At 30.0% G+C, this 12402-nt stretch overlaps 1 protein-coding gene across 1 annotated transcript in view; it reads right to left on the minus strand.

Annotated features, from left to right (window-relative positions):
- COL11A1 (collagen type XI alpha 1 chain) overlaps positions 1 to 12402 on the minus strand; it is a 257944-nt gene that overhangs the window by 136635 nt on the left and 108907 nt on the right. Inside the window, exons 16-26 of the mRNA XM_074262824.1 lie at positions 12114 to 12167; positions 11960 to 12013; positions 11704 to 11757; positions 9809 to 9862; positions 9643 to 9687; positions 8141 to 8194; positions 7561 to 7605; positions 7201 to 7254; positions 6651 to 6695; positions 3436 to 3489; positions 1821 to 1865 (exon numbers count right to left, since the gene is read on the minus strand). Coding sequence (XP_074118925.1) covers positions 1821 to 1865; positions 3436 to 3489; positions 6651 to 6695; positions 7201 to 7254; positions 7561 to 7605; positions 8141 to 8194; positions 9643 to 9687; positions 9809 to 9862; positions 11704 to 11757; positions 11960 to 12013; positions 12114 to 12167 — 558 coding nt within the window. The remainder of the gene's footprint in view (positions 1 to 1820; positions 1866 to 3435; positions 3490 to 6650; positions 6696 to 7200; positions 7255 to 7560; positions 7606 to 8140; positions 8195 to 9642; positions 9688 to 9808; positions 9863 to 11703; positions 11758 to 11959; positions 12014 to 12113; positions 12168 to 12402) is intronic.

Raw genomic sequence — 12402 nt, forward strand, 5'->3', positions numbered from 1 at the left:
AACAACAACAAAAACTTAAACAGTTTAGTGTTTTCTTTATCAAAAACATATTCAAGGAGATATAGGAGAGACAATGCTATGATGTGTTGCTGAGGAGAAATGGGATAGTCAAGTGTCTTTCAACCTGAGCTAGTGAATAAAACCATTCTTATTTTCATAAAACAGAAACTGATTAAAGCTAAAACTTTTCTTACCATATTTTCAGGAAGTTTTTTTTTTTTCCATTAAAAGAAGCAGAGTCCTAATTTACCTTAATTGGGGTTAGAAATAAGATCTAAGAACTAAAATAGTTTTTTGGCCTCAAGTTAAGTAACAAAGATGACAAAACGCCAAAAATGGTTTTAAATAAAATTCAAAGAGGAAATCTAGTATAAGTTTAGAATATAATCTTAACAAAAAGACAAATTGAAGAGCCATTGTCCAAGAAAATTCCTTAAGAATTATATAGCCATTGACTAAGAATGGCTTTTGAAGTGAATTGTAGCCCTTCCTATAGGGATTAGGGTTATTAATCATAACCCATGAACAAGGGAGAGAGGTGCAGACCCAGAAAATGACACTTTGGTCTAAAAACTATAGCTGAGGCACAGCTGGAGACTGGAACAATAATGTAATAAAAGGCTAAACCCCTTCTCTACAGAGAAGAGACTCTCTAATCAAAGTATCTCTTAGTGGATAGTGAAGACGCTGAAAAACAGAGAGGCTTACTAACCACAATATCTCTAATTCAGGGCTTTTTAACCTATTATCTGAATTTAAATACACACACACACACACACACACACACAGAGCCTTTCTTTTGATTCATTATAATTCAATGTAGTTGTCTTCCTTTGCAAACCTGCATTTTTTAAATGCATTTAAAACATACTGAAAGAGTTCCCAGCATCCACACAAGACTTCCAAAGTGTTAAAAAGTCATTTTCCAGTGAATCATAGGATAGTATTTTAGAGACCAACATATAAAACACTCTCATTTATTCCTGAAGAAACTAAAATGCCCAGGGAGATTAGATGATTTACCCCATCACATATTACATTTAAATGATTGAAAGTCTATGATCAAACAGATATTGATTTCCTATGTGGATTCCTTTCGAATTACATCTGTACTATGTGGGTTCTAGGTTTTATAACAATGCTAGGATTTTTAAAACTAGTGATTTTTTTTAGCAACGAGAACCAACAGGTTTCAATGAAGATGATTTTCTCTTTTTCTCAATGTAAACTCAGATTAATATTGAATTTTTTTCTATTTAAACATGCTAATTAATTACATGTGTAAAGGATTATTCTTACTTGACAAAAAAGAAAATCTAAAAGAAAATTGTGAATTAAAATATGAGTCTGATTTCATCATTAGCATAATAATCAAATACCTTTCACTGAAATTATTTTGTAATTCCAATGGAACTTTTTGAAGTTCTTCCTCATGTGTCACATGTACTTTTAAATCTTTGTCTAGGCCTGCCCTCCAGCAATGAACTAGAAATTAAAAAGCATAAGCTACCAAATTGGAAATTCAAACTTACAGGTTATCTTTCCAAACCATATGCCAGTTTATTATATCCTGAGGAAACTAAAATAAATAAAGCCAATGCTGTCTAAAAATTAAAATGCTAGCAAAACTGGTCAAATGTCAATCAATAAATATATCTGTCAGGACATGCATGAATTGAATAGCAGGTTTGCTTTCTAGTATTCATATGAATAACTAACAACTTTGAAAGAACAAGTACATTACATGGTTTACAAACTTGAAAGGATTTTCCTACGCAAATAAAGAAAATGAACATTGAGGTTTATGCTTTGAAACATACCAGAGCACCTTTTTCTCCAGATTGGCCTTCTTTGCCAGGATGACCCTGAATAGAAAAAATATATATATATAATAGTTAGATAGGATATCAATGGCTTTTCAAAAATATGACCATGAAAAATTATTTCTCTCAGATTTAGTTTTTGATTGTATTTTGGATTTTATGTGTATATTTCTTGTTTTTATTTTATAGTTATTGTTTTACATCATTGCTATTTAGAAATGAAGATAATTCTTAACTTTACTTAAATATAAAATTTTTCTAAAGGACTTTCATATTTTTAGATGAAGGCAGTCATGCTGAAGACAAATGAGAATGTATGAAAACGTTAGCAACCATTAATAGGGTTAAAAATTACAAACTAATCAATAGTATGACCAATGTGATTATGCATGTAAAGAAGTCTTGAAAAGTATGTAAATGAAGTATGTAAATGATCTATTTCAATTAAAATAATCAAGCATCAATCTTTTTTTAAATTTTTTTTAAGCATCAATCTTTATATATTTTACAAAGTAAACTCTCAAATTTTTTTCCAGTAAGTTTCAAGAGTGTGGATACAGAAAGAGATCTCAAAAACATATTTTTTAAATTGGAAATGTAATCAATTCTCAAATAATGATTATTTGACAAGTGATCAAATAACCAATAATCATATATGCCATCTCATTGAATAATTAATATTATGTTAGCTGTATAGTCAGGGGTAAAAGACAGGTGAGTCACATAGTGTAAGACAAAGACATGCAATGGGTATTCCACATGTTCCTTCAGATTTGCCTTCATTGTCAATATATTAGGGGAACCCCTTGCGAAAAATTTAAAAAAGGATATTGATGATGGGCAGAGATTTGTATTATGGAAGTAAGTACTCAGCTAAATAGGAACAATATAAAAGTATTTACTGTTTTTGAAAACTAATGAGATGAAAAGAACAATAAATTCTTGATTTTTCCATAGTCACTGAGCATACCTATAATTGTACGATTCTGCTAGAACGTTCTATAACATAGAGTGAATGATATGAAAAAGTAGAGGTATTGACTCTTTAAGAAAATTGCACTATACTCAAGAAACAAAACAAATTAATTGAAATGTAAGTTATAATGCAAAAGTCAAATCTTCCAGTAGTTAAATAAAATAATACAGATAATGTAAAGATGCATGATTAATTAGGACATGAATGACATTGACAAGTATTATGAATTCAGAGGGAGAAATATCTATTCAATAGAGTAGCCTGGGAAGCTTCATGAAAATGGAAGGGCAGTAATTTTACCTTATAAGAATGAATAGAACTAGATAGAAAGGTTGGGGAAACACTTTTAAGTTTAGATGTAGAAAAGGATGAACACCCAAAATCATGCTGGGAAAATCTAACTTGACCAAAGCAAAGAATTAGAATATAAGTCTATAAAAGGAGCTTAGAAATAGATTATGGATAGCCTTAAATAACCAACAGAACACCAGTGATTTAAGCAAGATGTTATGATAATGGTATTTTCGAATACTAGTTTATTACTAGCTTGAGAATGAAGCCTTATAACAAGATGTGTTAATTATGAATTTGTGTTGCATATATATAAAGTCAAAAAAGACATTTAGTGTTACTTACAGGAGGCCCATCAGCACCAGCAAGTCCAGCAAGACCAGGTTTTCCTTGTGGACCCTAATTAAAATCCAAATGAGATCAATTTTTAAGAAAATAAAACTCATTGAGCATTCTAAACAAATGTATATATATTTTCATAATATGTAGTATTAATAATATTGTACATATTAATATATAATATGTACTATTAATAATATAGTACATATTAATACGTAGTTATTGTGTAATTAATATTTAATAATGTCATAAAATGACAAAATTCTTACAACAAATCAACAAATACTATGTGGCTGTCAACATTTTTTGTAAATATTTAAATTATATTTTAATATAGTAAAAAGATAATTGAGAGAAGCAACTTTATAAAAGCATGGATGAAGGGAAATTGGATGAAAAAATAACATCAAAATTCATCAAGAGAATGCTACCCTGCTATATATATTCTACCAACATAATCTTTCCTTCCTTCCTTCCTTCTTCCTTCCTTCCTTTCTTCCTTCCTTCTTTCCTTTCTTCCTTCTTTCCTTATTTCTTTCTTTCCTTCCTCTCTCCATTCCCCCTTTCCTTCCTTCCTTCTTTTTTTCTTCCCTAAAGGTGGTAGGGGAAAATAAAAAGAAGTAAAATATAATTTACAATGGCAAAACCAAAACAAAAAATCCCACCTTTCAACATGTCTAATGCCTTTTAGTAGCAAAGGAAAGGGAATGGATAAGCCTTAGAACTTCCAGGGGCAGGGCAGAGATTTGTAAAATATGGCATAGTCTACACCTTGGGTTTAGATCCAATAGGAAGATATGGAGATTGGTGGTGCCATCTTCATCCTGTATAGGTACTCCCCCAGATGGAAAGGGTGAGGATCTCAGCCAGGACAATGATGTGGAAGAGGTCACTTTCCTTACACATGGTCTCTTACTCCTTCTAACCAAACCCTTTGACTGTCAGTCAACCTTCAAAAAAATGCTCAAAAATTACACAATTTGCTTTTCTGTTTTAAAGTAAATAGCTGTAGATACCCTATCAGTACTAAGTTTTGGGGCATACACACATGTGAATATACATATATATTTGGATATACATATGAATATATATGTATATATATGTCTCTGTGCATATTTGCACATATATATGTATATGTATGTGTACATATGTGTATGTATCAGTATTTATTTATTAGATTAGATATCAAACTTAAATATTTAGTATACAAGATTAATGCTATATTTTAAATGCTAAAGTGAAATTTTAATTCCAATTAAAGAAAACTTTCTAATTGTCATTATCTTTGTACTTGTTTCTGTTGATACTTTCACAGAGTTCCTACCCTGCTATTATTATATTGTATTTTTTCTTTTAAATAACATTTAAATATTGATGACAACAACTTCTTGAATTGTTATGCATGCTAGACATATTCAATAAGAGCAGGCAATCAAAATACCAAGGAAAACATTATTTTGATTATTTTTCCTTCTGTATAATAAAACATTTATTCCATATACAATCACTAACATCACTTTTTAAAAATTTAAGATTTGGGAGGAAATTCAAATTATAATTTTGTCATGAGAAATGATAATGATGAATAAAAATTAAACAAAATTTATTCTTTTGATACATATGTGCACACATATGTGTGTGTATGTGTCTCTGTTTTCTTGTTTGGGGAGATTTCTCTTTTACTTTCATGAAAAGACACAAATTGTGATGATAATATTTGTAAAATAAGCCTTAATTAATATGCTATTCTGATGCTTTTTAATCTTGTAGGGTCAACCCTGGATTTCTAAAGTCTGGATTTTAGGAGCATAAGATTTTGTAGAGCTGACTAAGCTAGAAAACTAGAGAAATATCGATAATAGGTTCAAAGATGATTTAAGAGGCTTTGTAATAGAAGAGTGGTCAATGATGATGACTTCTGAGAGGAAAGGGGAAGTTAGTCAGCAAGCATTTACTATCTCCTGTATGCCAGATACAGAGCTAACATTTGCAATAAAAAGGAAGGCCAAAAAAAGCTCCTGCCTTCAATTAGCTTACAGTCCAATGAATGAGACATAACAGCACCTTACTATAGATTATAATGAAGTTAAGTGATAGCTGTATCTGTGAATTTACTGATGCTTAAAATACTAAAATACATAAAGAGCAAGCCTAGAAGACAAGAGAGAAGGGTCTTAAATGTTACTTATAATAGCTTTCTTCAAAATTTCTTCCTTATTTTTCAGAATATTAATGGAATAGGAATAAAAGAGATTCATATATTGTCTTTCACATCTGGCTAAGCAGACAAAATTGCAGCTTTTGAGTCTTTTTTAATAGCCTGATACAAACATAATGGACATTGTGGTGGAAAAGTTAATGAGCATATGAACAAGCATGCAATCTATGATAAATGATGTATTTTTACAAAAGGCCAAATTGTGATAAAAAGTAGCAAGGGAGTGATTTTAGGGCCTAAAGGCAAGGATGACTGAAAAACATACTTTGGGGAGAGATTTTTGTATGCATGGACTATATATTTTGTCATTTCCCTAGAACAACATTCATGCAAAGGTAGGCATAGAAAAAATACATGGATCATTTGGTAAAATCCACATGAAGTCAATTCTGCTCATAAAAATAGGGGAATATCAGGATAACATATGAATGAATTAGCTAGCATAGGGGGGAAACAGAAGTTATTGCTTTGAGAATTCCATAGAGAATGATGGAGCAAAAATCTGCATATAATAAAGAGTTTATTATCTCTCAGATCCAGTCATGGAATGATTAATGAGCACAGAGTCCCAACTACACAAAGAAAGTGGTGACAGTTAAAAGTTCCAAATTTACCCCTTTATCATAACTTATAAAAAATGCTATTTCACAAGCATATTTAATTACATTTTTTAAATGAGAGAAAAGGAGGACCCAAAGCTAAAAAAAAAAAAAACTTCCCTCATCTAATGGGTTTGTGAAATTAATATAGCTGAGAATGTCACTTTTGGCAGCTGTCCAAATGACAGCTATCTGAACTTTTTATCAGCCTCAGTTAGTGCTGTATGAATGAATTCCTCTTCTCCCTCTGTTCCATAATTTACAGTGATACTCCAGACAAATCCCTATGCACTAGGCCACAAGCAGACAATATCCATAACATAAGGAAAAGCTTTTAGGTTTGAATTGAGGTTGTTCACACCAGTTCAGTGAGTAGAACAGATTAAAGTAACATGGTAACTTACTTTTTCACCAGGAGGACCAATTGGACCTTGGGGACCAGGAAGGCCCTGTTTAAAAAAAAATCCAGTTAGGACAATGACCATAATCACTGAATGATGGAATTTTTTTTTTTCTTTAAAAATCACTTTTTAATAATATCTCATATCAATCACTGAAAGGCATCAGGAATGATTAATATAATATTCCCTCCTCCCCACTGAACAGTCAGTTCTGGAACTTTGTTGGTGTTTTTGAACTAGCTACCCTTCTGGCATTCACTCTGTAACAGGATCTTATTCAGAACCCTCCTGCAGGTGTGGCTATTCCTGCTGGCATTCCGGGAACATTGAATGACTCATTTTTCTCTTGGAAGAAAGGGGCCTCTGCAAGTTCACTTTGGAATACACACACACACAAAACCCCTTCTGCACTGCATTTATACTATATATAGATTTATACAGAAAATCCTCGGGCTTTGTCAATTTTACATTTAAAACTTATTATAATACAAATGTGTATTTACTGAATTATCTCAAAGTGTGCACCATAACACAAATATTATCATAAACTTACTTGTGGGCCTGGAATTCCTTGTTGACCTGGAGGCCCAGGTTCCCCTTGAGGACCCTAAAATATGAAAACAGGAAAAGACTTTGATGGTGACTTTATTACTACATCTAAAAATAAAACTTAAAAAAGTCTGTTTCTACTCTGAATACATTATATACTAATTTTTCATATTTTTCCTTTCAGTCCTTTTAGTCTTTGTTGATATTTTAAGCATTTCAACTTACTAAATTTAAATACTGATAGAAATCTTTTCTTCTTTTATAAAATGTTGTATTATAATCATATTTTAGAAATAGAAATTAAAATGTTTTAAAGAACCTAGATCATGGTTTTGACTTATTTTTGATGAGATTTTAAACATACCATATTTCCTTTTGGACCAGGTGGGCCATCCACACCTGCAATACCCTGGAAAAGGAGAGAAAGCAATGCAGATGATTACAAATCATGTATGACACACATACAAACATAAAAATAAAAGAAAAGAGAGAGGAGAAAAGAAAGGGGAGAGAAGATAAAGGGAAGAAAAGGAAAAAAGGAGGGAAGGAGGGAAGGAAAGAGGAACCTAAGAAAAATGGAAGACAAAAGGAAGAAGAAAAAAGAAAACATTTTAAAGGAAAAAATTCTTATATAGTAAGATTTTTTTTTTTACTATATTAGACTGGTATGTGATTTAACATTATTATCGCCTGACTTCTGGAGATTTGGCATAAAAACACCTCTTTTTCTAGAAAAGATAAGCTGAAGGAAAGAAAAAAAGGAGAAATAAAGAATCAAGATCTATAGGTTTTATTAATAGAATTAGAAATGAAACAAGATGGTGGAAATGGGTTGACTATTGAAAGTTATTGTATATTTACAACTTAGGGAATTTAACTGTGAGATTTCTTTATAAAATATTCAAATTCCTCTCCCCCCTTTTTTACATTTAAATAATACATACAGGTTGTCCTGGGGGACCAGGTGTTCCTCTGGGTCCCAACAGACCTCGTGGACCCTAAAGGAGAAAAAAGTAAATCAGTCATTAAATATTCTCAAAATGGGCCTTTACTACTGAATGTCAACTATTCATTATAATATTGAATGCAATGTTTAGTGTACAAATATTTATTGAAGTCTCAGTTCATTTCACAAAAACAGTATTTTAAAAACCTATGTTAAACATGTAAAAATATTTGTGTTTGTACTGATCCACAAGCCAGAATACATAACAATGGCTCTTTAGTATGAAAAAAATGTTTATATGTGCTTAGGTATAAAATCACAAATATCTCTAGGGAAATATAAAGTATATCTACATCTCAAGATGTCCTTTAGTCTCACTATACATATATATATATATATATATATATATATATATATATATATATATATATGTATATATATATATATATATATATATATATATATATATATATATATACATACATATATATATTAATTTATAAGATATGAGACACTACTTTTCCATCAGAAGATATTTCTTATTTATTCTGCATGACTCTGTATTTCTTTCAGAGTATTCACTGAGGCCTATTCAGAAAGGCAAAAAGGATTTCTGAAACTCACTTTCTTTAGAGACTAATTTTCTTCAGAAAAACTAACATCCACTTCTTCATTTTGACTCAACTGACATTGTGATAGAACAGATTAAAGAGTAAGAAGAATGGATTTTGGTCTTGACTGTGAATTTAAACTCCCTGACTATAAGTTTCCTCAAATGCTAAATGAAGAAGCTGAGACAGAAAATCTCTAAGCTTCCAAAGTTGAAATACACAGCTAGACATTTGTAATCTTTGTACTTTATCTGATTGTGAAATTTCCTAATCTGTTGTCTTTTTAAGAGATAAAGTTATCACTTTTTTTTTTCACAAGTATTGTGTCTCCAATTCCTGCACTCTCACCCAACATATGGCAGAATTTTCATCTAATTATTTATAAATGGTTTACAAATCTGCAAACTTTTTCTAACTAAAACTAATTCTCCTACTAAACCAAACTGGATAAGAAAAAAGATGGAAATAAGGCAATGATCAAAATCTGATTTAAGGGACTAAAAGCATATTGCTATCTAATTTTGTCCCAATCTTCAATAATTTTACTCAATATAATCTATTTTAAGGACAATAATGGAAATCTCATCTCATCAACAAATGCATATATACATATACATGCATGTATGTATGTAAACACACACATTTAGGTTTATATATGTAGATGCATATTTAAATATATAATTGATTCATTTGACAGTACCTGTAATTCTTATAAAAATCTTTTAAAAGCCTATTATTTATTATAGCCATATAAAATATACTTTATATCCAAAATAGATTGGAAAAATTATGAATTAATTTAGCCATGATGCTTTCCCCAAAAAAACATAAAGTTTGTATGCTAGTTTTTAAAATAAAATTCTAAAATCAAGAAGAAAATTGTGCTTACAGCTTCACCTGGAAGACCTCTTGGTCCAATTTCTCCATCTTCTCCCTATCATTGTTAAAACAAACAAACAAACAAAAAATTCTAATGAAATGGTACTCTCTATCACTATGTTAATGTTTTGTTGTATTGAAAGTACTTATTTGATAAATGAAAATTCTCAACATACTCTCATTCCATCTTCACCAGGAGAACCAGGAGGACCTTGGGGACCACGTTCTCCCTGTAAAGTAAATATAAATATAATTTGAATATGCTAACAGAGTAGAATTTCACAAGTTGACTTAGCTACACTCCTAACCAAATAACTCAGGAATCTTGGATATAAAAACTTATTAATATGCTTTATTTGCTTTCCTCTGAATACTTCCTTGATAAACACACCTCTACATTCTCAGAAAACATAGGCCTTTTATCTGATAATGCTACATAAATGTTTCTCAAAAGTATAAATTCAAGGTTGATATTTTTTAAAGCACATTTTATCTTATAAATACACAAATTATTTTCAGGCATTTCATTGTTATGATCCAGTTTATTTGTTAAATAGTTAAGAAATTATTTTGCTATCTTTTAAAGCATCATTTTTTTTCTTATTATTGAAGAATAAATTTGCATAAACTGCTTTTCTATGTTTGTATTATTTTCATTCATTAAAACATGATTCAACAGAATTAAAAATCATATTGATTTAGTTTACAAAAACTGAATTATAGTTCAGATTTTCAATATATTAACAGATTGCTTTGGTATATTTTCAAAGAATAGTGAGAATCTCATCCCTTTCCCCTCTTTCTTTACTAATGTGATTCCCAAGGCTATTCTTAAGCTTTAAACCCTGTAGAGAAAACACAAAGGTTTTCAGGACATTCACTTTATTGTTAACTATTCACTTGAGATGATCTCTTTTAGAGTTTCAAGTGGAACTGTGAATGCATGTTTTTGAGAATGAATGCTTGTGTGTAAATATGGATGATAAATGAACCTTGACTTCTATCTAGTCAATGAAGGAATATCCACATGATGCTTTTTGTTTCTTTTGTTACCCTATACTACCCACAACTCTGTGAGGTATAAAATCAACAAAATAATTACACAATTATGTGTAGATGTTCACAAAAGGGGCTTGTTCTACCCATGTGCAGAGTTATAAGATTAGAAGACATTTAAATCCTGTTTTTAACTCTAGTTTATATCAACATGGACAAAGTAATTCAGCCTCTTCTATTGCCATATGTAAAAGGAAAATCATAAAATGTATAATTCCTATCTCAAAAGATTGTTCTGAGAGTAGTAGAAATAAATGTATTTATGATATTAATGAATTATTTTAATTTAGTTAAATTTTTGTATATATTCTGTATATTGTATACAGAAAAAGTAAATGGGTGAAATAAGTCAATTTTCAACAATTTAAGCCTAAATATAGTTCCAAACATATTCCCTTAACTATCCAGACATTTTATGTAGAAATTTGAATTTATTTAGACATTGCAAGTATTTCCTCCTTTTTTGTGCATATGAGCAGGTGTATATTAGATTTCTAAAAATTCTTCATATCAGAAAGCTTAAGCAATTTAGAGAATTCTGCTATTGTCAACAAGAAGCTCACAATTTAATAGTAAATATACAGAAAATTTAATAGTTAATTAAAAAAACAACAACTCTTCACTAATAAATTATATGCAGGATAATTTGAAGATAATCTCAGAGGGAAGGGATTAGCTTTAAAGTAGATTGGAAAAGTCTTGCAGAAGGTAAGATTTTTGTTGAGATTTGAAGGAAAACAGTATTAACTTTATGTGTGTATACATATATGTGCATATATGTATGGATATATATTTATTGTTTATTTCATATTTTCAGACTGCTTCATTTTTTCTTTTAATTAAAAATGCTTATTTTATTTAACTCAATTTTATAAACTTGTTCAAAAAATCATTCATATGCAAGACAATAAACCAGGAAAATTATATTATAGAAATTTAATATAGAATTTCTAAAATTTTATAGATATCCTATTCTGCTTATTTAATGAGTAAAATTATTGTATATTTTATTTACTCTATGGCCTTTGTCACCAGGTAGACCAGGAAGCCCATCAAATCCTCTGTCACCCTGTCAAATAAAAATAAACAGAAATCAGAAATCATAACTATAATCAAATATAAGAATAAATCATTAGAAATTTCTCCTCTATATTTTTAGATTTCTTCCCCATTTCACCTGATTTATTTTAATTAAGAAACATGTCATATGGTAAATTGATATGAAAATATGTCAATATTAAAGTGAAAACTCAAATATGAGAGTAGCTGACCTTTGCCCCAGGTTCTCCTGGCATTCCTCTTCCTCCATCAGCACCTGGGCGACCCTGAAAAATGTGAAGCACATTCTTAGCTATATGGCTTCTTACACATAGTAAAAGAAAATAAATGTATTTCTATTAATCTACGCAATGTAATTAATCATACCCTTTTTCCAGCTTTGCCAGTTGGACCAGGAGGACCTTGAATACCACGAGGACCCTATGTTGAAATAAATGAATTACTCCATTTTGTAACATAATAGATCAAAAGTGTAAATATTGGCCAGATTAACATTTTGAATCAAAATTCATTATTTTCTTTTTTATTTCAGAAACTTTTCCATCCAATTAAATAGGTAAAATTTCATTTTATTATTTTTTTAAATTAGGTAATAAAGATAGAGGTAAAAATGCCAAATATTTTCCACTAACTCCTTGGTTAGCCAGCAAATGAA

The sequence above is a fragment of the Sminthopsis crassicaudata genome, chromosome 4 (assembly GCF_048593235.1).
Source record: "Sminthopsis crassicaudata isolate SCR6 chromosome 4, ASM4859323v1, whole genome shotgun sequence".
Classification (NCBI taxonomy): Eukaryota; Metazoa; Chordata; class Mammalia; order Dasyuromorphia; family Dasyuridae; genus Sminthopsis; species Sminthopsis crassicaudata.